Genomic DNA, 27,908 nt, shown 5'->3' on the forward strand with positions numbered 1-27,908 from the left:
CGGCGGAGGGCAGCGCCGCCAACTGCCTAGCGGTGGCGCGCGGCGCTCGCCTAAGAGGGCGGGAAGGGCGGTGCCGGCGCCCGCGGTGATTGGCAGGGAGGAGAGTGGCAGGGACGCAGCAGATTCTTTGAGAGGTGATTGGCTGGATTGGTCGCAGGGGCGGGTGGAGAGGAATACTTAGCTGGGGATTCGCGGCAGAGGAGCGGAAGTTGGTTGCCGGCGTGGTTGAAGCGTGTGTGGAGGGAGAGGAGGAGCGTTTGTCGCCTTGGCGTCTGTCAGCAGGTGAGCGTTGCCGGGACCTTCTTTAAGGGGCTCCCAGCTCCTCCTCAGACCCAGCGGTGGGGGAGTCCGTTGTGAACTTTGTGAACGTTGGTCACCCCCTCCCCCATCCCCGCGAGGGTAGACGGAGAGGCGGTCGCGCGACGCGCTGGGGCTGGGGCCCCGGGAGTGGGGCCTGGTTCGAGTCCCGCTCTCGCCTCCTTGAGCTGCTGGGAGGTTTCAGGTGGACACCGAGCACTGTGAGTGGGAGTTGGGGTCCTGCCTTCTGCGACTCAGCTCCCGAGGCCACGTCCTCCCCCCCCCTCCCCGCCGCTCATTGAACGGGGCCGTGAAAACTCGCTGACGCGACTTGTGACTGCATAGTGCAACTAGAAACTTCTCTCGGCCCCCACGCCAGGGTCAGACCGCTGTCGCACCCTGCCGGCCAGACTCCCGCTTCCACCCGGTGGAAAAATAACACGAGCCGCATTTCTCGTGTCACATTTTTTCTAGCAAGGACGTCTTAGTGAAAAAAAAAAAAGTTAAAAAATACAGGTGGAATGAATTTTGATGTTATCTTTAACCCAGTATAGCCAAAATAGTATTTCAACAAGTGATGGGCCTAAAACATACAAATGAGATGCCTCACGTTCTTCTGCTAGGGTACTGAGGCTTTGAAGTCCCCTGTTTTAGGGTTACAGCTACACTTTCATCGGAAATAGTTGGTCTGGCTTTGGGTTTCCTAAAATTGACACTTGAAAATGGAGAAGCGCGTGCCCACGCTGTCGGCAACAGGCTTAAAAGTTTTCCCTGAGCTCAATTACACACCGGTTTTTTAAATGTCAGTGTTAATTAGTTAGAATTAAGTGACGTGGAAAGTTCTATTTTTACAGCGCAGCTGGAACTGTCTCCAGGTGTTCACAAGCCCCTGTGGCAAGTGGTTCCTGTATTCCTGGACAGTGTGGGTCTGAAACCGGTTGGATCACTCTTTTTAAAAATTAAAAAAAAAAAAAATTTTTTTTTCATGTTTATTTTTGAGAGCGAGACACGGAGTGCCAGTGGGGGAGGGGCAGATGGAGAAGGAGACACAGAATCCGAAGCTGGGTCCAGACTCGGAGCTGTGGGCCCAGAGCCCGTCGCAGGGCTTGAACCCCCGAACCCGGAGATCATGACCTGAACCGAAGTGGGACTCTTAACTGACTGAGCTACCCGGCGCCCCTGGATCAGTCACTCTTTAAACATGAGTGTTTTTCTGCGTTCTGGGTGAGAATGTGGTCTTCCAGGCTCTACAGCCTTGTTTCTGGTCACTGCTCCCCAGGCCCGACCCCAGCTTCAGTTCAGCCACACTGTCTTTTTGTTTTTGCCAACCTGACCTGGCATTTCCAGCACAGAACCCCTCTCCACCCAGAACCTCTTCCCCTGCTCTTGGCATGGCTGGTGCCAGGTCTACCTGTTCAAATGTGCTTTTCTCAGAGAAGCCTTTCCAAGGGTCCCCTGGCCAGTGTTCAGACTCCGCGTGTAGGCCTGAACACCAGTTCAAGCTACTAGCTTTTCTTATCCAGCCACCTCTGTGGTTTTGGTACACTGAATTGTAAGGCCTTGTGATGTTAGTCTTTTTTTTTTTTTTTGTATTTATATCTTACATTAAGTACAAAAATGTTTTGTGGCTAAAATCATTGAAAGTGTTTTTTCCTTTGAGATGATTTGGCTGCAAGAAAATCCACTTTTATGATCGGCTATGATTTCTTGGTGGATTTTCGTGACTGAGAAAATCTGATTTTCAGATTATTTCCAAATGTAATTCAGTTGTTTATATGAATACTGCATTTAATGATGAACGAAGTTGCCATGATGTTGTTTTCTAGACGTGTCATTAAATACTTATTCACTCCAACTTTGTAGTGTTCTTTTTGCATTGTGGAACTCCCCCCGCCCCCCACCTTTTTCATACCGCCTGAAAAGCTCATCAGCCACAAGCGTTATGTCTGTGGTGCTAATGAAGTAAATGGCTCCGTCTGTAATGAGTTCTCCATACAGCTGGCTGAATAATCTTCAGTTGTAAACCAGATCATGTTATTACCCTGCTTAAAACCTTCAAAGGCTCCTCAGGTTTAGAATGAAACCTAAGGTCTTTACTGTGGCTCAGGCCCTGCACCGTGACCTCAGCTGACCTCTCAGGCTTCATCACCTAGTCTTCCTCTTGTTCCCACTCTCAAGTCCTGCCGGCTTTATTTACCATCTTTCAACACACCAAGCTTGTTCCTGCTGTAGGGCCTTGCACTTGCCGTTCCCCCTGGAATGTGCTGTTTTCAGATAATTGCATGGCTGTCTCATTCCCATCGTTTATGGCTCAACTCCAGTGCCCCTCTCAAAGAGGCTTTCCCAGGCCACCTAGTTAAAGCAGCTCCTTTTTTTTTTTTTTTTTAATGTTTATTTTGAGAGGAGAGAGCAGGGGAGGGGCAGAGAGAGAGGGAGGGAGACAGAATCCCAAGCAGGCTCTGAGCTGTCAGTGCAGAGCCTGATGTGGGGCTCATACCCATGAACTGTGAGATTGTGAGTGGAGTCGAGACCAAGTGTCAGATGCTTGACCTTCTGAGTCACCCAGGCACCATAATGCAGCTTTTCCTTACTCACATCACCCTGTTTTACTATCTTGGTAACATTCAGAACTTAAATTGGTTTTTAGACTGTGCTTCTCTCTCATCATCCCTCAGTAGATGGACAGCTAGTTGAGGGCAGAGCTCTCACTTGCCTCACATTGACCTTTGAATGTATTCAAAAGAGTAAATTCACATAAAGGGCTTAACATAGTACCTAGAGTCTGAAGAGCACTCCATGATATAAACTTTTAGTAGTATACAGTAATAAGGAGATGAGTCTTTATTCTTAACATAATATTTCAGGTGCACACACACTTGGAAAGGTATAAGAAATGCTATAACAAAATACATTTTTACCTGTTTCCCAGCTTAAGGAGTCAAACATCAGAGATGCCATTGACAGGCCTTGTGTACCCCTGCCTCAAACCAAGTCCTTTCCCCTTATAACTACAACCCTAGATTCAGGGTTTATTTTTCTGTGTGTGTTTGTACAATTTAATATCTGTGTGTCTTTAAACAATGCATAGTATTATGTGTCATGTTCTACAGTTTTATATAAATAAAATCTGTGCAAAAAAGAGTTGGCCATAGTAGGTATGAGACTGCTGTCCTTTAGGAAGGCCTGTTTGCATGGTTGGCCCTTGACTGGTCTCTAGGAACTTGGATTTCAGAAGAGTTCTGCCATCCCCTAAAGAGTGGTTCTTGGTGCCTAAACTGTACGATGTGCTTTATGTTGAATATCTCCTTTCCTTCTGGAGTCTAGTGTTTTTGGTACTTGACTAGCCCCCAATAAATACCCTGGGCATTGATTCTCTAATGAGCTTCCAGTGGGCAGTATTTCACGTGTGTTGTCCCAACTCTCCTGGGGAAACTAAGCGCATCCCACGTGACTCCACTAGGAGAGGATTTCTGGAATCTTGTGCATGGTTTCCTCCAGACTTTGCACCATGGGCCTTTTCCCTTGGCCAGTTTTGCTTTGTACCCTTTCACTGTAAGAAATCATAGCTGTGTGTAGGCTCTATGCAAAATTCTGTGAGTCCTCCTAGTGAGTCATTGAACCTAGGATGATCTTGGGGACCCCGGATAAGGTAGCATACCGGACATATACTTAAAAGGTGAGGCGAGCATGGCACCTGTGGCACAAAATCTGAGGAGGCGTTCACTCTCAGGGTCACACAAGTGTCCAACCTATACAACGCTGAGGGTGAGTGCCTCCTAGAATTTTCATTCTAGACACCTTGCTTGCTCCACTCTGGTTACAGCCGTTACCTCTGAAACTTGCTTTTTTTGTCCAACATAATGCATTTGCAGTGTATATGTGTTTACGTATATGTAACATCGCTGCAAAAGCATTATGTTGGACCCAAAAAAATACATTTTTGCTGCTGTAGCTATGTTGTCTGATGTGGTAGCCATTTTCTACTTGTGGCTATTTGGATTTCAGTTAATCAAAATTAAATACAAAGTTCAATTCCCAGTCACCCTTAGCCACATCTTATGTGTTTAATAGGCACCCTGTGACTGATGGCAACCACATTTGGACAGCATGGGTAGAGAATGCTTCCACGGTCACAGAAAGTTTTGTTGGACAGTGTTTACTTACCTTACCCATTTACCTCTTGCTCAGTATTTAGGTTGTTTCTTGTTTTCTACTCTTGCAAACGGTGCTTCAGTGGTTGCTGTATATGTCTCCTTGTACACACATGCAGGAGTTTCCCTAGGATATGTATCAGGAGTTGAATTACGGGTTATGGGAATATCCTCCTTTCCTAGATATTGCCAGTTTGCTCTTCAGAATGACCATTCCAGTTCTTACTCCCCCAGCAAGGTTGCTATTGCCCAGTGTCCTTATCAATACTTGGTACTGTCAGATTTTTACGTTTCTGTTTTTTGATTTGTGTAAATTAGTGGTTTCCGTTAGCATTTTCCTGATGACCAGTGAGATTGAGCTATTTATGTCTGTTTATTGAGCCTTTATCTTCTGTGAGTTGCCTCTTCATATCTTCGCCCGTTTTCCTGCTGGATTGCCCTCATCTTATTGAGTATAGATGGTTCTTCTCACATCTGAAACTTGCCTTTTCATTTGTATGGTGTCTTTTGAAGTTCAGAGTTTTTTATTACTATGTTAATGTTATCAGAATGATCAGTCTACTTAAAGTTGGTGTTTTTTGTGCCCTGCTTAAGAAATCTTAACCTGTATCTACTCTTTTTTTCCTCCATGGAAGTTTTACTTTTCATATTTAGCTTTTAAAAAATCTGCCTGGAATTTATTTTTGTTTATGATGTGAGGTGGGATTGTGTTTTTGTTTTTTCCACACAGAAACCAGTTGTCCCGGTTTCCTTTATTGAGTAGTTCAGTGGTTTTCAAAATGTGATCCCCTGGGGATCCACGAGGTAAACCATTTTCATAATGGTTCTAAAGGGTCACCTCCATATCTCGTTTGCACAGTGTTGTCCTCTGCACAACTCGTAGAAAAGCAGCGGTGGGTAAAACCGCTGGTGCCTTAGCACAGGAGTCCGTGCAGTGTCCCCACAAGGTAGTAGCAGTTGTCCTTGTATTCCTTGCTGCTGCCACACATTCATTGTGAAAATGATTTCACCTAAAAGTGTCCTTGAAGAAGCCATGAAAAGTAGTAATTGCGTTAAAACTGAGCCTCTGAACGAGTCTTTGTAATATTCTGTGTGGTGAAATGGGAAGTTTGCATGGAGCACGTCTATTGCTGAAGAGCAACGGGAGGTGAGGAAGTGCACTTGTACAGTTGTTTGAGTAGAGGTGGAACTGGTGCCTTTTTTCATGGAACACCATTTTTACTTGAAAGAATGACAGACGGTAGTTATTCAGTTAAGATATTTGGCCGATATTTTCTCAGAAATGAATGAAGGGAGCTGGTCACTTCGAGGACCATTGATGGTCTGTTGCCAGTGATAAAATTTGAGCTTTCAAGCAGAATTTAGTCTTTGGGAAAACTTTTATTCACCATGAGCCTGACTACTTTGCAATATTTAAAGATATTTTTCTGATGAGGTCAGTGGTGATATTAACAAAGAAGATTTTCAAAATATTGTATAGTAATTCAGTAGATCAGTATTTTCCAATAGGCCAAGGGGGCTCAATGTAACAGTATGAAAAATTCATTGATACAGTTTCATATTCCACCTCACAACCAACTCTTAATTTTTTAAACATTTTTAAATTTATTTTTGAGAGGCAGAGAGCATGAGCATGGGAAGGGCAGGGAGAGGCAGACACAGAATCCGAAGCAGGCTCCAGGCTGTCAGCTCAGAGCCTGATGTGGGGCTCGAACTCACGAACTGCGAGATCATGACCTGAGCTGAAGTTGGATGCTCAACTGACTGAGCCACCCAGGCGCCCCTGACCTTACAACTAACTTGAACACACCACTACTTGTTGAGTTTTGGTAAGTAACAAAGTAGGATATCCCCAATTAGCTGAAAAGGCTATCTCACTCCTCCTTTTCTAACTGCATCTGTGTGAGGCTGGATTTCCTTTATGAACTTCAACCAAGACAGCATATTGCAACAGATTGATTGCAGAACCTGTGTGAGAATTCTGGTCTCTTCTATTGGGCCAAACACTAGGAGTTTCACAAAATGTAAAACAATGCCATTCTTTTCACTACTTTGTTTTTAAAAACATAGTTATTCTTACAAAATAGCTGACTTATGTTAACATCTGTTGGATTTATTAGCTTATGTATTTTTTAAATGTTTATTTTGAGAGAGAAAGAGGATGAGTGGGGAAGGGGCAGAGAGAAAGGGGTGGTCAGAGGATGGGAAGCAGGCTCTGTGCTGACAGCAGTGAGCCCCGTGCAGGGCTTCAGCTCTTGAACTGTGAAATCATGACTTGAACTGAAGTCGGACGCTTAACCGACTGAGCCACCCAGGTGCCCCTGATTTATTAGCTAATTCAAATTTTTAAAAAATTGTAAGTTGTAATTTCTAATTTAGTAAATATACATAGAAATAATCCCTATCCCTATAAACAACAGCTCTTTAGGGTTCTCATTAGTTTTTTTTTTTTTAAGATTTATTTTTTAACTTAAATTTTTTTAGTGTTTGTTTAGAGACAGTACGGAAGAGGGGCAGAGAGAGAGATAGAATCCCAAGCAGACTCTGTGCTCCCAGCACAGAGCTGACATGGGGCTCAAACCCATGAACTGTGAGATCATGACCTGAGCTGAGATCAAGAGTCAGACGCTTAACTGAGCCTCCCAGGCGCCCCTTAATTTTTTTTAAGAGCAGTTTCAGGTTCACAGCAAAATTGAGAGTAAGGTACAGAGATTTTCTGTATGCCCCCTGCCTCCCCTTTTCTCATGCATGGCCTCCCCCACCATTAACATCCCCGCCAGAGTGGTATATTTATAGTTGATCCTACATTCATACATCATTATCACCCAAAGTCTATAGTTCACATTAGGGTTCACTCTTGGTGTTGTATGTTCTGTGGATTTGGACAAATGTGTGCCGTCATTATAGTCTCAAGAGTATTTTCTTTGTCTCCCAAATCTTTTGTGCTCCACCTAGTCCTTCCCAATTCCACTCATGAAGTTTTGTGAGGGTAAAGGGATCCCAAGACCAAAACCCTTGAGATCCTCTGGATCAATCCGTCCTTTCTCTAGTGATTTGTAACCTCTGTCTAGAACAAGTTTGCATCCAGTCACGGGTCTCTTCATGGTCCTGTTTGTCTTCCTGTGCCAACACCGCATTTTCTTAAACATTACCACATAAGAACCAATCTTTGTAAGGGCTGGTTCTCACACCTAGTTCTTCATTCTTTCAGAGGTATCGGTTATTCTTGGTTTTTGTTATTCCACAGAAAGTAGGACATACGAATACTTTTTCCTTTTACAAAAGTAATACATGCTTAATGAAAAAACTAAAAAAATTTTTTTAACGTTTATTTTTGAGAGACAGAGATAGAACATGAGTGGGAGAGGAGCAGAGAGAGAGGGGGACACAGAATCCGAAGCAGGCTCCAGGCCCTGAGCTGTTAGCACAGAGTCCGACGCGGGGCCTGAACCCATGAACCATGAGATCATGACCTGAGCCGAATCGGATGCTTAATTGACTGAGCCACCCAGGCGACCCTGAAATAATTTTTTTAAATGCAGAATTGGAAGAAAGTAAGTTACTCACTGTTCATATTCTGAAGTATAGCTTTATATTCTGATGTTATATGTGTGTACATATACGTACATGTAATGTTAACCTTAAGGATAAAACTGAGTTTTAACAGCAAAAATGGGTTTATTTGGGAATAAGAGAATTGCATTTTGGGACTTGGAAGCTGTGACCAGACAAAACCTTACCATAGGCAACTCTAAAGGACAAAGGAGAGGTATGCTCTTATAGAGAAAAGGGAAAGTTGGGAAGGCTGTTATAAACCAAAAGTGCTTTGGAGTGAACTGGCAGTCCGAAGTGTAGTGGCTTTTCATAGGCTGAGCTAATCTGTCTCTCTTCAGCTGGGCTTTTGTGGGGCGGGGTGGGGGGGAGGATTGGTTGGGGGGAGAAAACCTTCCTCCTGCTGGGGTAGGGAAGTAGTATCCACTTGCTAGGTCCATCTCTTCCTGTTGGGTCTGCAAATGACTGCTGGCGATAGGGCACGAGAGCTCCACCTTCTGGCCTCTTGACTCCATTTTAGTGAGGTTTCCCTTTATTAATTTTCACAATATACGCATGCATGTGTGTGCACATGCACAAATACACACGTTTATGTAACTGTTCATGCGCTGTTTGTATATAAGTGTCATTCAAAAAGGTGGGTCATGCTTTATCTTTTTTATATCTAAATTTTTATACAAAATCTTATTAGAAATTTATTTCCATGTCATTTAATGTTCTTCTGCACCATCTTTAAAATTTATTCATTTATTTATTTTTAAATGATTTATTTATTTTTGAGAGTACAAGCAGGGGAGGGGCAGAGAGAGAGGGGGACAGAAGATCTGAAGTGAGCTCTGCGCCGACAGCAGCAAGTCCGATGCGGGGTTCGAACTCGCGAGATCATGACCTGAGCCAAAGTTGAATGCTCAACTGACTAAGCCACCCAGATGCCCCTTGCATCGTTGTATTTAATGGCTATATGTATTGTTTTATGTGCCTGATTTATGTAATGATTTTCTGTGCTGAAATTTTATTTGTTGTGTTTCACTCACAGAAGCCTGGCCACAGTGAACCTTCTTGTTGCTAAGTTTTCATGTGCATTTGTGATTGTTTAGGATTGATTCCCAGGAGAGGACTGGTTGGGTTACAATGAGGGCTTCAGTTGTGAGAGGCTGGGATCACTTAGATGAAGGTGGAGGGTTGTGGAAGACAGTGGGACAGGACAAATAGAAAAGATTAGCAGCTGCAAGGATTTCGGTCAAGGAGAGTCCTGGTGCAGTGAACATGATATAAGTGGGGGAGGGAGGAGGCAGCAGGGGCCTGTCCTCATTGCTGGTTTCCATGACTGATGTTTGAAGGGGTAAGAGAAGAGCAGAATAAGCCTGTGGATGTTGTGGGGATTGAGGACTAGCCTCAGCCTGGCTTCCCCAGGTCTTGCCGAGAGTTTGTGGGACAGAGGAGGTTTTCTCTGGGTTGGAGGCCCCCAGTGCCGTTAGCCTTTTGGGGTCTGGAGAGAATCCTCTGTGGCTCTGCATTTAGGCCGTCCTTCTGGCTTGACTCACATCAGCCCGCTCTGGACAGCCCTAATACTACCTACGTGGGGACTGTTGGGGAGTGTGGTGTGCTTAGTGGGCATCTCCTGTGATGTGAGGAGCCAGATAGTCAACCCTCTGTATTGTGTGCCACATGGGGTTGGTGAACAGAGATGGGGAGTGGGCAGTTGCAGCCAAGCACAGACATCCCTAGAAGCAGCTCCTGGGATCAGAAGACCAAGATGGAGGCCTGGTCCAGCTCTTTCTTATTAGCCAAGTGAACGTGGGGATAAGCTGTCCTGGGCTTCGGCTTCTGCAGCCATAAAACAGGGCTAATACCTGCCTCGTCGGGTCACTGAAAGGATTAAAATGGATGGCATGTAAAGCATCTGAGGGATGCAGACACTTTGAACTGCCCAGTTGTCCTGTTTGAGTAGGTCATCGTCACTCTAAGCTCAGTTTCCTCATTTGACAATAGGGATAAGAATACATACTTTGTGATAAGTACATGCGGTGAATTGTAGGAAGGAACTTGGAAGTGATAAATGTCAACGTAAGTGTTACCGTTCCTGGGCATGTGCAGATGGCTGCACCAGGTATGTACGGGTGCCACTAACAGCCACCTGAGGGTCACAGGCATCTGGCACGGCAGATTGAGATTGTGCTAGCAGAGGAGGGTGTGTGCCGTGCTGGGGAGAGTAAAGGACACAGAGGTGAAAGAGCTGGTTGTGTTGTAGAACCTTCTCTTATGCTGGGATTTGATCTCAAAATCAGAGCACGAAGTCAGAATCATATGTAGTTAAATTTGATTACCCTTAAAGTCCCCACACCTGCTCACAGAGTGTCTCAGTAAGTCCAGTACCATCAGCTCCTCTTCCAGCATAGGAGCAGATTGCCTTTTCTTGGGTTGGGTACCAGCAGAAATAGTGAACTTAGGTTTCAGGGCTGCGCTAAATTAAACTCAGCATTGCGCAGTGAGGGGCACATGGGAACCGAGAGCAGTGGAAGAAATGGCCGATTCACACAGTTCCATCACTTGTAACTCTCATCTCAGGCTCACTCTAGGTCTCCCTTTCATTTCAGCTTTCCATCCTTTAACAAATATTTATTGATCACTTACTGTGTGTCAGATGCTGTGCTAGACACTGGGGAACAGCACTGAACAAAAACACACCATTCTACATTACATTCTGGTTGGGGAGGCAGATAATAAACAAGCAAAAGAAGTTTCTTAGTTTGCTAGATAGGAGTGCTATGGGAGACCAACGAAGCAAAATGTGTTTTAGGGAGTTCTGGAGTAGCCAATTGCAGTTTAAATGGAGTGGCTTGGCTTGGGAAGCTCTGATTTTCATAAGCAGGAGAATTCTCTGCAGGAGAATAAGTGAATGCTATGGAATGGCCAGGGCAAAGGCTCTGAGGCAGGTGCCTGCATCTTTGTGTGCAGTGAGGAACCCAGCGTGGCTAGAGTGGAGGGAAGCAGGAGGAGAGCCATGGGGATGAGATCTGATGTCGTAGAGCCTCATAGGTCATTGTAAGCCGTTGGGCTGACTTTGGCCTTTTGTCTGGGCAAGAGAAGAGGTTACTGGAGAGTTTTGAGCAGAGGAGGGACAAGGTGCTTACCAAGATCATTCTGGTTTCTGTGTTGAGAAAAGCCTGAAGAAGGACAAGGGAATTAGTTAGGGGAGTGTTGCAGTGGTCGTGATGAGAGACAATGGTGGCTTGAACCAGGGTGATAAGAATTAACTGTGGATAATTTGAAGTTAGAACCACCATTCCATTTTCTGTCAGTTTAGATGTGAGGTTGAACAAAGAGGTAAGTTCAGAGGAACCTCCAAGGGTTTATTCTTGAGTCACAGATGGATTTGCGATTAGTTGAGGTGGGGAGCCTATGAGAGGAGCTGTGGGGGACAGGTTTGGACAAGTTAAGTTTGAAGTCCTGCCAGACACCTAGGGGGAAATGTGGAGGGGGTAGGTTGGATGCGAAAGAATTTGGAACTCAAGGCAGAAGTTCAGCCTGAAATTCTGTGTTTGGGAGTTGTCAGTTTATAGTTATTATGTACAACCATGCAACAAGGCTGAGATCTCCTAAGGAGTGAGTGTAGGTATCTGGTCTCACCTGTGTTAAGAGTCAGGAGATGAGAAGGAACCAGCCACAAACTGGGAAGGAGTGGCTGGAGAGGTGGGAAGACAATCGGGAGCATGGCATCCTGGATGCAGATGTTGAAGGGAGGGAGGCACAGAGAGATGCTCGCACTGTTTGAATAGTCCTTCCTCTCTCGGAGCACTGGGAGCTGCATTTGAGAATGTGCAATACACGTGATGCGGTCCCACCTTGGCACGTTTGAAAATGCACCGTTCCAGCAGCATGTGGGGGTCTAGGAATGGCAGGTGGAACGAGACAGGCACAGCATACAGTACCTGCACTCTGCCTGAAATACAGCTGGTAGGGCTTCTCTGACACTTGATATGCAGTGGCCTGGCCAGAGAGACTTGGGCATTCATCTAGGCACTGTAAGCCAGGTTCCCCGTCTGCAAAATGGAGATCTGATAACCTCCCCCATAGAGCATTTATGCGGATTCAAAGAGGAACTGCACCTGAAGTGCTCAGCCAGACCCAGGAACTTACAAAGTTCTCTGAGTGTTAGGATTCTGTGACTTGCCAGGCCTCTGCGGTGGGTTCAAAATGCTGCAGTGCAGGTTCTCACCGTGTCAGTCTCATGGGGACACTCTGAGCAGATCCACTCACCCGCCTCTTACCCCCCAGCGAGTCACGCCACTCTTGTCATTCCAAGAAATCTTAATTTCTTTATTGTTTGATTTTTTTGACTCAACAATTTTTTTTAAACTTTTTGTTTTTTTCTGAAACGTTCTTGTTATGAGCCTTTTGTTTTGTTCTCGTTAAATGCACTCGACCCAAAATTGGTTTGGCATATCGAAAAGGAGACCAAGGAGGGACTGGGGGGCATGGGAGAGAGGGGAGGAGGCCCGAATGGACACAAGAGATATTGAGGGTGAAAGAAGAGGTACACAGAGACAGTGAAAAAGACACAGGGAAAGAGGTGTTGACAGAGAAAGGAAGGCCAGGGAAACAACAACAAAAAATACTAAGATTTAAAAGCAAATGAATTCAGGAGCCCAAGGAAGAGAGTAGGAGAGGAAACCAAGACCCTTCCTTCTCTATACTGTCCCAGCTGGGGTGGGGTGTCAAGGCACCAGGTCTGGTTGGGGTGAGGGGACACCTGGGCTCTCGGGGGTGGCTTTGCACTTGACTGCAGTGGTGTCCAACCCCACCAGGGGGCCCTGCCATGCAGCTCTGAGGCCTGGGACTCCACCTTGGTGATTTTGGCTGGAATGAGAACCTAGGGACCCACCACACCCTCTCTCCCCTTGATTGTCAGTATCTGGAGAGATAAAAGGAGGGCTGGTCAGGGGAGAGAAAGCTGATTCCTTGCCTACCTCCAGCACCCACCTCCTGTGGAACTCTCCCTCCAAGCCTGCTCTCCAGCCCTCTTACTGGTGGCAGAGGCAGCCTCTGGCTCTGGCTGGACTGACGCCTGGCCAACTCCTCCATTGTCCCTCCTCTCTTGCCAGCTCTTCACAGACCTCTAACTGCCCCTTCCTAAGTGGAGTTCCTGGCCTAGTGATACCAAGGAAGGCCACAGAGCTGTCTGGGCAAGACTGTCCCTATACTTCTCTCTTCCCCATCCAGACTTACCCATGTTCTTCCGCTGAATGAGGTTAAGCCTTCCTACCGAAAAGCCAGCTATGGAACCCAAACCTGCCTTCTCCCCACACCTGTCTCCCTACATGGGACAAACCACCATCTTTGGTCTGACCCCTTCTCCCCTAACTGATGGGGACAAGCCAGCCCCAGCTCCCCAGGAGAAGGGAGGGACTTTCTAGCAGCAAAAAGGGTTCCTCCAGCCACCTACCTGTCCCTTTCTCCTAGTTCCTCCCTAGAGCCTTCCCCCCCACCCCCGCCCCCTTAACCCAAAGAAGTTTATGGCAGCAGCAGGCTGAGACCCGAAGATGTTTGAAAACTCATGGCACTTGTGAGAAAAGAGAGAGGGGCAAAAGAGACAAGAAGGGGGCCAGAATAGGGGTGGAGGGCCACCCCTGGGAGAATGGCAATGATAGGGCTGGGCTAGTGTGGCAATGGGACTACCCTACCCTCAAAGAGTTGGGGCAGGGGAGGCCAGGGTGAGAGGCTGGGGAGGAGGGTGCTGGAAGAGGTACTCAGGAGACATCCCCAGCCTGAAGCTTCCAGAGTCTATAGGTTGGGGGTAGAGCCCCCAATACAAAGGTGTCCTGACTGCAGGCCCTGGTACTTGGCTCTGTGTCCCCTGCAGGAGGGTGTAGGGGAGGGAAGGTGATCTCTCACCTTTGCATACCCTCCTCACCCCCCTCAAGAGAGAAGACAACTTCACCACTCCTAGCCTCCCGGTCACACCCACCACTTGCTGCCTCCACTTTCCTTCCCCCATCAACCTCTCTAGGTGGGAAATCAGTCCCTTCTTCCTCGGCCCAGAGTCCCAGAAGCAATATACAAGAAGCAGGAACTCAAAGGGACAGCGCAGCCATCTTGGCAAAAGCATCTTTGGGTGTGAGGGTGTCTCCCCCGGGCCAGTGGGGAGGGGAGGGGGAGACAGGCCCCGGTCCTGGGGCAGGCAGTGAGGTACACGCCCCAGGAGGGCTGACTGAGGCCAGGGACAGGCGGAGCAGGGAAAGAGGCGACAGAAACAGTGCCGGGAAGGAAACAGGTTCTTTGTTTCGCTGTTGCTTCTAGATTTTGTTTTCTGTCTCTGGATTGTAAAAAGCTGCTCTGGCGGCCCGCCCACCCCGGCTGGGGATGCACACATACACGGAGAAGTCCTGGCTGCCAGGGCCCGGCGGCGCCACTCTGCTCCGGAGAAAGCCCCGGGCTGGCTGGGCCACAGGCTCCCGGTGGCTTCAAGTGATGAGATTTTCTTTCCTTTTTTTTTTTTTTTTTTTGTCTTTTTTTTTTTTTTGTCTTTTTCATTTCGTTGAAATATTTACAGCAATGGGGGAGGAGGAGGAGAGAGGAAGGGGTAAGATGGCCCCCTAGGGAAAGATCCAAGCCCAGGACCCACTCCCCAGGGAGATCCAGACCCAAAATCTGCTCCCCAGTTAGCCGAGCCCACAGGACTGGGAACTGCCCAAATATGGCCACCCCTGTGGGCTGGGGGCCCTGCGGGGAGTTGTGCTTCATCAGGAGTCACCCCAAGGGAGGGGGTCACTGGGTGCACTTGAGGAGGCTGATGGGCAGGCTTGCTGGGGAGGCAAGGATGAAGAGCAGAGGAGGGAAGGAGCTTCAGAGAAAGTTCCACCTTTAAACCAGCAGCCACAACTGCCCGTTCCGCCTGCCCTGGGGCCTTCTCTTGGGCCAGAGGCCCCAGTCTCCAAGGAGCAGGGAACTAGTGCAGGAGGAACCTGTCTGTCTGCTCCCACTGCTCCTTCCTGGTGCAGCTGGCAGCATTTCCAGGTGCAGAGAGAGGAGCAGCGGACGGGTTCCATTCAGCAGGGCCCTTGGCCCAAGGAAACCAAAGCCCTCGTTTCCCTCCAGGGGGTAGGAAGGTAGGGGAGAGGGGGAAGTAGAGAGTGGGCTGCACCCATCCAATTTCTCCTTCCTTACTCCCTTGGGGACCTCTTGGCTTCTCCTCACTGCACTTCCCCCAATTCGAGCTGGTGCACGTGGCCGGTAGGAAACCCTGTCTGTGAACCCTGCACCACAGGCCCCCATGGCAGAACTCCTGAGGGGCCTAGAGGGCCCACGGCCGACGGGTACTTGGAGAGAGTGGCCCACCAGCCACTGCCTCCATGAGTCTCCCTCTCCCACCAGAGCCCCACCCAGGGTTCCCTCCCTGGCCTGGGCCACCAGCCCCTGGTCCGTGAGGTCCCTCAGAGACTGGTGACCAGCTGCATCTGCCCATCCCCGTCGGGCCCTGGCCCCTCGAGGCCTGGGGCTGCCAGGTAGCCCTCGTGGCTGGGCCGCCGCACCTGGTAGTAGCCCTGCAGGGGGTTCCGGGCCACCAGGGCCGGTGGGCGCGAGGTGTAGTAGATTTCAGGGGGACCGGGGGGCGCAGGCGGGGGTGGTGGGAGGGCCTCGCTGGGCCCCTCGGGGCTGCTGTCCGGGTAGGAGGGCGAGTCCCGCAGGTTGGCCCCGCTGGCATAGAGGGAGTCCCGGCCCGGAGGGGAGGAGAGGGGCCGGCTGGTGGCCCCATCCTCCGCAGTGCAGCTCTCCGACTCATCCAGATCGCTCTGGTACAGCACCGACTGGGCCCGGGGCAGCAGCAGCGGCTCCTCCAGGGCCTTGTAGAGAAGTTCGATCTCTGCCCGGTCAGCACCCCCGGGCCCGCCTGCTTCTTCCTCGCCACCGCCCCCTGGCACAGGTGGCACGGGGGGTTCGGGTGGTGGAGGGCCCTTGGCCCCGCTGCTGCCGCCCCGCAGGTTGTTGTGTACCAGCTCTGAGATGATCATCTTCTCGAAGGCGGCAGCGTCGGCCAGGTTCCGGCCTCGCGGTGGCTCGGAGGCCCCATCCCCTGGAGGGAAATCCCCACTTCGCAAGGAGTAACTGTTGTTGAAGTTGCCATTGAGGGGCAGTGTGTCCATGCCACAGGCTTCCCGGCCTCCCAGAGGGTGCTCTGCAGGCAAAAGGGGATCGGCTCAGGAGGCGCATGGGCGGCGACAGGGGCATGGGCACACAGGAGAGGGGGTGCCTGCTTCCCCCTGGGCTGAGCTCTCCCATTCCCATTCTTTCTCACTGGCAGAGGGGACGCCAGCCCAGCAGCAGGTTTGGGGAAGGGGGTGGGGACCAGTTCTCTCCGGGTCCCCTCTCAGGTAGAGGCTATGTGAAGAGTTCTGTGTGACCGGTTCCATTTCCTGTGCTCTGACACTCCTCACCTTCACTGCCTACCTGAGAGCCAAATATAACCCCCTCCGGCTGTATGGGGGGGGGGTTGGGGGGCACCCTGAGTTCTCCCTGAGTGAGGTCATCCCAGGAGGCCACCATCACATTTTCCTCCCAGCCTCAGAAACATTACCAGGCAAGTCACACTTACTGGGTTCCCGGTAGCTCCCTGCAGGTGCCAGCGAGGAGAGAAAAGAGAGAAGGTGAGAGTGTGCTTGGGAAGTCAAGCCCAGGCTCCAGTTCAGGAAGCATGAGGATGCCCCAAGCAGAGACCCTTGGGATGCAGACCTCACACTCCCCGACCTGAGCTGCTGATCTCTTCCTGTACTGGGGTGCTCTCACCTGGGGAGTTGAAGACAGGGGGCGAGGAGGGATTGAAGCCCACCGACTCAGCAATGAGGGTGTTGTAGGGGCTGGTGCCCCCACGGGGCTGTAGCACGGGGTTGGTCAGCAGGTGGTTCCCCATGGTACCTGTCCAGGACGTCAGAGGTCACAAGGTGGCCCAGAGACACTGATCTAAGAACCTTGAGGGATAAAGTGAAGGGCAAGGGATGCTGTCTCACCTCTGTTCAGGGTGGGGGTACTGTTGATGTCGCCTGCCATGAAGGAGGACTCCGTCTGTTTCCTCACGGTGTCGTTCCACATCCTCCGGATTCGGCTCTGGGGACATAGCCTGGACGTGAGGGGGCCCCCGGGGCGCCCACCCTCCAGGATCTTTCTGAGGTCACTCGCCTGACGAGCACCACCAGGGACCCGGGCTGAGTGCTGCCTTGCCTCTCGGGCTTGTGGGTGCAACACTCAGCCCCAGGGAGCCCTGCCTGGTGCCCTGGCCCCGGCCCAGATACCTGGGTCCCTGTGTAGTAGCGGGTGTTGCTCCGCATGGCTGAGGTCTTCAGTGAGCCGTGAGCGCCCCCGGGGGGGGAACGGATGCAGCAGTAGGAGTGACGCAGGCACTTGCTGTACTCCTTGTGCACCTGGGTGGGGAGGAGGACAGGGAGCTGGCAGCGGGTGCCCCGTGAGCCTCTCCGTCTCCCGTCCCACCACGGCCAGCCAGCCTCTCTTGCTGCTCAGGCCCAACCTCCTTTCTCCACAGCCACTGCTGGGTTTCTCATTTGTTCACACGACAGATCTTTAATGAGCATGTGCCGTGTGCCAGGGAGAGTTTAGGCCCCAGGAATGGCATAGAACAAATCAGACCCACGGCTCTACCTCTGAGAGCTAGTACCGTGGTAGACAGAGACACACGTAGATGCAAACGTCGGCATGTCGTGTGGGATGTTTGATGGTGTCAGGTGCTGTACAGACAACTATGACTGGGAAGGGGGTTGGGCCGTGCTGTGGGTTGGGGGTGTAGTGGGGGTCTGTGATTTCAAATAGACAACTATGACTGGGAAGGGGGTTGGGCCGTGCTGTGGGTTGGGGGTGTAGTGGGGGTCTGTGATTTCAAATAGACCAGGGGGAGCCTCCCTGAGGAGCCCTCTCAGCAAAGATCTGAAAGAAATAAGGCAGCAGACCTTGTGGATATGTGGGGAGGAGCAGGGACAAGCCCTGAGGAGGGTCCGTGTCTAGGTGTTCGAGAGAAAGCAGAGGAGAGCATGGCTGGAGGGGAGGAGAGGGAGGCCCGGGTAGGAATGCGCGAGCCTGCGGCTGCTGTAAGGGTGTCGCTGTCACTGTGCGTGAAGTGGGGGGCTGTGCGAGGATGTTGGCTTTGGCTGTGTGCCACGGGGGCGGCAAGGGGGTCACACTGTCCCTGCGTATCCAACGCAGGCCCCAGGGTCTTGCAGCAGCGATCTTGCGATCCCTGCTTCCTCTGTCCCCTACTTCAGCCTTCCCCGCTTCACCTGCCCCCACCACTGTCTGGGGCTCCCTACTCCCTTGAAGACGAAGTCTACAAACACCTTGGTTCAGGTTCCCCAACTTTCGTCTAGAGCTTACTGCCTGTACGCCCTCTCCACACTCGTCTGCTTCTGTGATCTCCTTCATATATATATTTCTTCATGATTCAGATTTTCACACATTTGAAAAGGAAACTGTTACCACAAAACTCACAGTTCATCTCCCAACTACTGAAGTAGAAACGTTCTGTCTGGGTGGTACTCAGTCCTCTCCCTCCTACACCCTTGATTTGTGCCCCACGCTGGGGGGTGGGGGGGGGTGGGGGTGAGGTTGGTCCTCTGTCACAATCCTGCCCTGTGCTCTCCCAGCTCCCCAGACCTGTCCTGCTTTCTTGCTCCCCCGTGTTGCCGTATCTTGCTCTTTTCCAGAACCATCTTCACCCCTGCCTAAATCCTTCCTGACCCCAAGCCTGCTCTCCCCTCACAGCAGACACAGTGCCACTGCAGAAGGCAGGCACTTGCACCCCTGCCCTGACCTCACCTTCTTCTGTAAGGCGCAGTGAAAGACAAAGATGAAGACCCCCTGGAAGGCGTTGAAAGTGGTGAAGAGATAGGCCATGACCACCGACTCCTTATTGATGAAGAGCAGGCCGAAAGCCCAAGTGAGACCCAGCAGGAAGAGCAGCGCGATGGCCCCCAGGGCCCAGGATCTGGGGAGGGGGAGAGGGAGAAGGGATATCAAAGTCCCTTACAGTGGAGAAACCCTGCCCCGTAGCCCTGCTGCGTTGCGTGTCCCTCTTCAGGCGAGCCTCGATGCCGTCTGCAAAGACCCACCTAGGATGCATGGGCCTTGGGGGGAATGGCCTGCACAGCCGTACTTTCAACCAGCCCGGGCCCGAGGTCGGGGTTTGGGGTTTTGCAAAGGTCAGTTGTTAGCCTTCACCCTTTGGTCCGTGTTTCCAGACCCTTAAACTGTCTTTTGCTGCCTATTTCTCTGTAAGTTTCCTTGAGGTGGACTTACCTTTTACACTTAGCCTTACACTAACCAGCTGTGTCTCCAAGAGCACAGGTTAGATGTGTTAAATCCCGCGTTTTCCAATACTCATTAAGTAGGTATATAACAGGCACAATAAAACACCACATTTGTCCTTAAAATCACATCGTGTGGTACTGAAAGTGAGAGCACCACATTTTAGGAAGCCCTGGGAGAGGCCAGGCCCAGTATGGAGACATCAGGGGCAGGGGTGTGCAGAAGGGTTGCTCACTTAATGTTGTCGAGGCGACTGGAGTCGGGCTTGAGCACAGATGAGCTCCGGATCATCTTGTGCAGGGTCACCATGAGGAACACCAGGTTCACCTGGGGGTGGGACAAGGGGAGGGGCTAGGCTACACGTGGTACTGGCTAGGCTAGGGGTCCCTCCACCTCCCATTGTGAGCTCCTGGCCAAGTCTTAGTCTCAACCCTCCTTCTTCAGGGCTGCGTCTGCCAATGTACCTGTGCTCAGGTGTCTGCTGACTGGTAACAACTGTTAACGTGGCTCCTGCTGCTGGGAGGACAGGGCCCACACCTGACACAGGCAGGGGCTCAAATCACAGTGCCTGGGTGGATGGGCCTCGGTGCTGGAGCTTTACGGACCTGCTATGCTCTTGTCCTCTTGGTTGGCTGCTCGGTTTCGATGGTGGTCAAACCAGCCCTCTCAAGGCTCGGGGGGAGTGGGGGGTGCTCAGGGGTCAAGGCTAGCTTGCATGAAGAACGGAGACGTGGTACTGGCGGGTACCACCTTCCTACTTACCACGATAACAAAGGAGACTGGCCCGATGAAGCTCCAGATGAAATAATTGTCCACTCGGAGCCAGCAGCTATAAAGGAAGTGGGGCTGGGGTAGACAAGAGGCGGGAAAGCCCTCCCCCCTCCCCAATCCTAGTCCCCAGGGACTCTGCTGTGGCCTTAGATCTCAGGAGGAGGGAGGCCAGTGCCCTGAGGGTCCTGGCCTAAGAGGTACTGCTGAGCAGAGAGCCAGGCAGGAGGAAAGACTTGGGGGTGGGGGGTGGGAGGAGGAACACTCACGCCTTCTCGGTGCCATAGCTGCGGTAGTCGATGGCAGCCGCGATGCCCACCACCAGTGCCGGGAAGCAGTAGCCCCCCAAGTAGTAGTACTTGGTACGGGAGTACTCGCTCTCAAACACTTCCACCAGCAGCAGATAGAGGTGCACACCCTCCAGGCACAGCCAGGAGAAGGCGGCCAGGAAGAAGTAGTGCAGCAAGCCAGCGAAGATGGGGCAGGCGATCTGGAGGCAGCAGGGACGGGGACCACAGGTGAGGAGCCACCCAGGCCGGCGCCGCCTCTCCTCCCGCCTGCCTCTGTCCCTGAGCCCCAGCCCACCTCATACTGAGTCTTGTCGATCCCGACCAGGAAGAGCAGCTCAGCCAGGAAGAGGTTGATACACAGGTTCTTGTGGATGGTGTTGCGGTCGGTCTGCAGCCCCCGCAAGAAGCAGAAGGTAGAGATACAGATGGCCAGGCAGACGAGGGAGATCACGATGCCCACCCAGGTGATGACCGACAACAGCAGCTCATTGATGCGGCCCTGGTACTGGGGGATTGGGGGGGGGGGGCACTCAGCACCTGTGGCCTTTGCGTAGCCAGGCTCGCTCTGGGCTCAGCCAGGTACTAGTGGCGAGCAAGGCCATAGGTCACGGGCACCACCAGTGCTGCCCATCTGGCCTTCTGCCCCCTGGCCGGCTCGCCGGCCCCCACCCTTCTGCGGCTGGCACGCTCGCTTCCTCATGCTCTGGAAGGCTTGTGGAGAGATGACGAAGGTGACACCGACTTGCTTCTCCAGAGAAGGGAGAAGGTGGGACCGTGACCAGAAAGAACCAGACATACGGCCTCATGCCCCAGGCAAGACTGGTGGCCCCCCTCCTGCCCACATGCCCACGAAGCTGGCCTTCCCTGCACTGTCCATGCAGTGCTCTCTCTGCCATGCAAGGCCAGGAGAGCAGGTGGGCCTGCCCAGAGGAGCGGAGCGCCAGCCAGCTTACGATCTCGTGGTGGGCCATCAGCACGGCGAAGTTGGTGAGGTGGCTGCAGGCACACGTGGTGTGGGTCTTGTTGGACTCCACCAGGCGGCAGCCCTGGGTTGACCAGTAGCCCAGCATGGAACGCTCCGAGTAGTTCCAGAAGGAGCAGTTAGCATTGAAGTGGTTCTTGGCCTGTCGTGTGGTGCGGCCGGGAAGTCAGGTCCAGGGAATCCCGTTCCGGCCCCCACACCCAGCTCCCGGGATGGTGACAAGCATGAGAAAAGGGGCCGGGGCTCCAGGTGACGGTCTGGGGTCTCCGGGGACAAATGGCCCAAGCTGTTGAGATGGAGGCCGGGGGACCGGCGTCCCAGAAAGGGATCGTAATTTGTTCTTGGGGTGGGTGAACACATAGTGGGGAGAATATGCAGGCTGGGAACATGGAAGGTGGTGGGACCCCCACAGAGGGAGGGGGATGCCTCACTCAGCTCACCTCCAGGTGGGCCACGGTGAAGATGACAGGGTCCATGAGAAAGACTCGACTGGACTCCTTGTTGATGGACGCTGCGATGACCTGTGAATTCACCACCAGGGAGGCGCCGCCTGGGCCACCTGAACCTGCTTCACCTGCCAGCTTCACTGTGGCGTTCTCAGTGGACAGGAAGAGACCCAGGTTGTTGTAGAGGATGAAAACGACTTTGACTACACCTGGGGACGATGGGCATGGCAGGGCGAGCCATCAGTCCTCGGCCAGCAGGACCTCCAGAGCCAGGCTGTGGCCAAGGTGAGGGGGGCTTGGGGAGCCCTTCTGTGTACCATTGTTCAGTTAGTTGTAAACGGTTCCAAATGACAGGGCCGTGTCCCCAGCCCCACCTCATTTGCTGTGTTACCTTGAGGAAATCCCCATTCTCTGAGCCTTAGTCTCAAATGGGACAGACCTCCCTGAGTTATGAGAGTAGACTGCTTTTACACAGGAGTGAGCCCGGCAAAGTTCCTGTGCTGTGGGGCTTTGGGGGGGGGGGGCGGGAGGACTCCACGAATCCCCTGAAATATTATGCTAGCTTGAATATAGGACAGTCTTATGTGTTGTGGGTCCCACCCTTTTCTCGGATTCTTCAAAACCACTAAAATTTAAGAACTGATGTTTTTTGCCAGTGAAGCAGGGATGCCAGCCCAGGGTTTGGGCACTGACCGTTGCGGCTGTTCTGCTTGATGGTATTGGCGGACAGCTGGATGGAGTTCTCGCTTGGGTACTCCTGGGGGAACACCAGCTCCTGCACTTGGCCCTCGGTGTTGAGGACTGTCACCTCCAGGACTGTGGGGACAGGGGATGGCAGGACAGATGTGGTTGCGGTCTATCCCCAGTCCAGAGGCCCAGCTATGGCAAGAGGCCCAAGGCCAGGGCATCCCCCGTGGTCTCTGGGCTGCAGCCCTCACAGTTCAAGATTTGCACCTGAACTTGCCCTGGTCATGACCGCAGCACTCACCCACATTCTGCTTGGCAGCCAGGAAGCGGGCGGGCTCCCTGACATTGTCGGCCAGCAGGAAGGCACCCTCCTCCAGGACATCCAAGAGCATGGTGGCTGTGTGCACCTGCTCCGTAGCGTTCATGTCCTTCCAGGATTCCAGAGCCTCTGGCCGCAGCAGGTTGTCCACTGTCTCTACCACAGCCTACACAGGCGAGGGGGTGGCATTGTGATTCCCCCCATGTCCTCCAGTTCCTTGGGCTGGGCGCTGCATCCCTTCTCTCAGCCTCCCGCCCCAGTGCTGCCTGGGGCGTGCCCAGAAGCCATGAGGGCTGTCTCACCAGCTCTCCCTCCCCTGCTGCTCGGCCTTGGCCAGCAGGAGCCCTCTGGGCCTCACCTTGATGTAGTCTTTGCAGGTTCTCTCCCTCTTGTGCATCTGGGAAAAGAGAGAGAGGCGCTGTCATTTCCCTCCTCCCCCCCCCCCCGCCCAGCCCCCCAGGCTGACACATCCGGGCCCCAGATAGGTTGCTCTTCCGCAGCTGTTACCGACCCAGGGCTGGGCCACGAGCAAGACCTATTCCTAAGGGACCCCCAACCCTAAGGACCATCCAGGGCAACTCGAGAGGAAGATCCAACATGCCTAGGACCGGTCCTCTCTGACCACCATGGGTGGCAGTCCAGCGTGGAGGTACCAGGCTGGCTCTTCTTGAACCCTCAGGGCACTGCCCCACCCTGTTGGCCCCACTGCCACGCCCCACCTTGTTGTAGTTCTTGCCAGCTGACTCGCGCTCGATGGGCCGCAAGGCCTGCAGCTGGGCGTCCAGAATATCCAGCAGCTGCTCCATCAGCTTCACGGAGGAGGACACGTCACCCGCATAGATGGAGCCTCGGGTGTGACGGGCTAGCTCACTGGCAATGTTGGCTGCATTCTCCCCGCTCTTGATCTGTGTGAGGTGGGAGTAGGGGCCCCCGGCTACCTCAGAGACCATCCTGCTTCCCGCATGTTCCCTTTTAACATGCCCAGCCTGCTTGGCCCCTCTCCTCCCTCTCTCTCTGGCCTCTGCCCTCCCCATCCGTCTCTGTTCCCGCAGTAGGCCAGGGAGGGGACCCCACACAGTCCTGGCTCCCAGACCTGCCGGCCTGTCTCCCCAGTTGCTCTACTGCCCCCAGTGCGCCTTGTGCCCGGCCACCCAGGGCCCAGTGTGCAAGCAAATGTGCCAGTCTGGAAGGGGCAGCTGCTGCTGGTACCTTCTGGGCCACCTGGTTGACCCAGGGGGAGGTGCAGTTGCTGAGGTCAGGGCCCCGGGGGTTCCAGAGCCCCAGGGCTGGTAGACACTGGAAGGAGGCAATTCCTGCAGGGACAGACAGGAACAGAGAAGGGAGCCACAGGGAAGGAGAGGAGAAGGGGCCACAGCAGGGAAAAGAGATAACAGAGGAGAACAAGTAGGTGAAGGAAACACGGAAGACCAGACATGAGGAGGGCCGGACAGTCAAGAGAGACATCACTCTGAGGTGACGTAAGCCACCCCTCACTTCTCAGCTCCCCCTCTTGGTTCCTCCTCCTTCCATCTTTGCCCACCAGAAATGGGACTTTCTAGCAAAGTCCATCTTGGAAGCCCTCCCTCTCCCTGAAGCCTCTTCAGACCCTCCCCTTGGATCGCTCCACTTGGAGCACAGGGTCCTGTCCCCCCCCCGCCCCCTCCCCCCCGCCACAGGGCACTCGAGCTGCTCTCTGTGCTGCTGCTACTGGCTGCTCCAGGGCCCAAGTCACCTCCTGTGGGCTCCCTTCACGGTCTGCCCGGCACTGCAAGAGGGGACAGGGCAGGGGGACTCACTGAGCTGCTCCTGTGCCCTGAGAGCACAGCTGCAGAGGTCAGGCGTGACCCCTGTCCTCAGAAAGCCCATGCTTGGGCATGGAACGTGCACAAGGGAGTGGGCCTGGGCCAAGCTGAGTGGCGGACACGTTCCCGACCCCTTCCCCGGCCAGACCAGATTTGGCCACTCCCCAGGCCAGCCACAGTGAGGCGGCCGCAGCCTCTGTACTCACCTCGGGTCCCCTTGGGGCAGGGCCTCTCCACCAGCATGCCCTGCTGGGTGGCCGGCCACTGGACCCGCCGCACCTCTCTAGGTTCACAGAAGAGCTCTGGGGACACGTGCAGGTTGGGGGCTGGGGGCCGCCGGGTGCTGGGAGCTGGGGCTGTGGCTGGAGGCAGGTCAGGTCCCAGCTGGTTGATGGCACCCACAGGGTGTGTGGTGAGGGGCACCCGGCGGAGCGGGGTGGTGGCTGCGGGCGAGGCCGTGCTGGTGAGGGGTGTGGGTCGGGCTGTGGTGGTCGTGCTGACAGGTGGGGAAGTGGCTGGGCCTGGAAGCGAAGAGGGTATCCAAGGCAGAGTCACCCCTGTGCCCGGGGTCCTGCCGTGGTGTGCCCAGGCACGGGGTCTCTGGCATTCTAGCATGTTCCCTAAAGTGGGAGGATGTCCTGGTCCCCACTGGGTCTGGGAGATTTCCCCTGGCCTCTCTCTACCCCCAAGACCACCAGAAACATCAAAAGGCAGTAAAAATCCACTTGAGTGTACCCTGCTGTGTGAGAGAGCAACCAGAGAGCGCAGGCCAGGAAGAGGATGTCACAACACAGCCACCTGCCATCCCCGTTCCACTCTCCGGCCTCTGTGACGTGGCCGAATCCTGGTGGAGGCCTCAGATCCCCATTTTGCCAATGAGGTTGGATTAGATGGGGCTCCCTGGGGCTGCTCAGAGCTGGCTGAGGGCAGCTGAGAGAGCAAAATGAGACTGCCCAGGGACACTCAGTCCTGGCGTCTTTACTGACCCCAGGCTTTCACCCAAGATTTTGGGCCCAAAGTGCCCAGGCCCCTGGGCCAGGCGGAGGGGGTGACTTAGTGGTTAGGAGCACAGAGCCCTGGATATAGACCGGCAGAGAAGCACGCCCCTACTACCCTCCCAATGCTTCAGTTTCTGCACCTTACGTAAAAAGGCAGGAACGATCCCCGCCCCATAAGCCGTGACGACGAACTGAGAGGCTGAGACCAGCCTCTGTCCCATGCTATTTGGCTTTGACCTCCCCGCTCTCAGCACGCAGTATACCCCCACCCCACGCCAAGCAACCAAGGAGGCAGAGCCCAGGGCAGCCAAGCCTACCCGCACTGGGGTCGGGCGGCCCGAACTCCAGGCTGTAGCGCACCACAAAATAGTTGTTCCAGACGTAAAGCTGGTTGTCGCGAGGGTTGTAGTCCACGGAGGAGACGAACTGGTAGGGGTTGGGGAAGGCCAGGCTCACGGGCTCCTCGCGGTTGGCGTTGGTGTTGAAGGCGTAGTCCACGCGGTTGCCCGCCGCCTCGCTGTCGTCGTCCACGTACACGGAACGCAGCACGTACAGGACCCCGCACACCATGAAGGCGTTGGACGCCGAGCGCTTGTCGTAGCCGGTCTCCCACGTGCCCTCGAAACGCAGCGTGTAGGGGTTGAGCTGGCTCACCACCAGGCGCCCGTTGTTGCCCTCGGTGGCGTAAATGACCCACAGCCCGTTCTCGTCCACAGCTAGGTCGATGTCGGTCTTGCCCCCCCAGCGGTAGGGCGAGGTGTCGTGGTAGTTGGCGGTGTTGATGACCGTCTCCCCGCTCTTGATGCGCGTGCGCAGGTCGTACTTGACGATGTTGCGCGTGCGCTCCTTGTTGTAGAAGACGGCGCCATCGTAGACCACGAAACCCGTGCCGTCCACGCGGTTGGGCAGGCGGTAGGTGGTGGTGTGGCGCGCGGCCACGTAGTCCTCCCACGAGGCGTACTCGGTCAGCGTGTCCGTGCGGTAGGGGATCCAGGGCATGACGTAGATACGGTCGCCCGCCTGCAGCGGGTCCTTGCACCAGGCGCCAGACTGGTGTTCCGACTCGTGCGTGGAGGTGGGCTCCAACACCTTCTGCAGGGTCCCTGGGCACACGAAGACTGGGCCGGGCGGATGGGAGGGCGGGGAAGACATGGGGAGAGGAGGCGCAGAGGCGAGGGAGGGGGAGAGAGAGAGGCAAGTTGGTCACGCGGCCTGGGTAGCCAGGCTGTCCCCTCCTGCTGCTGCAGTCACGGTTGCTTGGTAGGGCTGGTGATGGGAAGGGGGTTTCCGGGCTGGGACCCCTGCCCTGCCCAGCTGCCCCTCTCCCTGGAGAGGTCAACCCTGGAGGCCATTAAGAGCAGGGTTAGTGTGTGGGGTGGTGGTACCCCTCTCCTTCCCTGGCTGCTAGAGACCCCACAGGCTGGGGATAAAGGGTTTGGCAAGAGCCCTCCCAGAGTCGTCTTCGTGTGCCTTAAGTGGGGGCGGAAAGATCTCCTCACTGCAGCCACTGGTGGCTTTGAGGCTCCAGGGACTCCGTGCCCTGCTCCTTTACCATTGTCACAGCCTCCTACGGAAGAGCTATGGGTCGAGGGTCCCATCCTTCACCAACCACACCAGGACAGATTTTTTTTTTTTTAACTCTTTCTCCCCTCTCCCCCAACCCCCCGCAAAAATTGCAAGGTAGAGTGATGTTTCCGTACCCACAGTGGGTGTCAGGAGTGCCCCCCTATTCCAGGGTGGAGGAGGCACCCAGGGTTCCCGATGCAGCCTGTGCCCCCACCCCCCACCCAGTACCCACAAAATCAGCAGGTGAGGAAAGGTTTTTGGAAAAATCCAGCCCCTCCCTGATGGTGCCCCGCCCTGCCCCCAGCCGGCAAGGTCTCTCATGGGGTTTGTTCAGCAGCAGACACTGACACTGGTGCACAGGGGTGGGGGAGGTTGGGGGACATGGGAAAGGAGGGGGCTTCCCGGGAGAGTTGGGGAGGGGAAAGGAGAGCTGCGTGGAGGGAAGAGAGACAAGGTGGGGGGGGGCCTCGGCGAGGTCCTGGCTCCAAGGGAGGCACGCTGGAGACCACCTGGGAAGAAAGGGTTAGTGCTGGCGAGGAGAGAGGGGTGAGCAGAGAATTCACTCCAAGGCCCAGGCCCGACTGAGGGTCCCTCGGGGGGGCAGTCCCAGGTCCAGCTCAGAGGGGGCAAGGGAGGGAACCAGGAGCTAGGATAAAGACCCAGCCCGCCCCAGCCGGCCCGCCCCCTCCCCTGCCCCGGACCCCGATTTACCTGCGACCATCCCCGGCTCGGGAGGAGGGACC

At 53.7% G+C, this 27,908-nt stretch overlaps 1 protein-coding gene across 1 annotated transcript; it reads right to left on the minus strand.

Annotated features, from left to right (window-relative positions):
• Positions 1-14,543: 14,543 nt before the first annotated feature.
• On the minus strand, positions 14,544-26,788 carry ADGRL1 (adhesion G protein-coupled receptor L1). The gene is made up of 19 exons (XM_047095077.1): positions 25,917-26,788; positions 24,808-25,122; positions 24,009-24,112; positions 23,519-23,704; positions 23,158-23,196; positions 22,782-22,965; positions 22,487-22,609; positions 21,788-22,002; positions 21,319-21,489; positions 20,661-20,870; positions 20,345-20,565; positions 20,070-20,136; positions 19,543-19,634; positions 18,819-18,987; positions 17,288-17,416; positions 17,006-17,102; positions 16,785-16,913; positions 16,594-16,611; positions 14,544-16,176 (listed from the first exon to the last, which is right to left on the minus strand). The coding sequence occupies exons 1-19, from the start codon at positions 26,749-26,751 to the stop codon at positions 15,434-15,436; spliced, it is 4,047 nt and encodes a 1,348-aa protein (XP_046951033.1). The 5' UTR covers positions 26,752-26,788; the 3' UTR covers positions 14,544-15,433.
• Between the last annotated feature and the right edge of the window lie 1,120 nt (positions 26,789-27,908).

The sequence above is a fragment of the Lynx rufus genome, unplaced genomic scaffold, assembly GCF_022079265.1.
Source record: "Lynx rufus isolate CCGP_SWC_20201006 ecotype Redwood Valley unplaced genomic scaffold, mLynRuf1.p SCAF_4, whole genome shotgun sequence".
Lineage (NCBI taxonomy): Eukaryota > Metazoa > Chordata > Mammalia > Carnivora > Felidae > Lynx > Lynx rufus.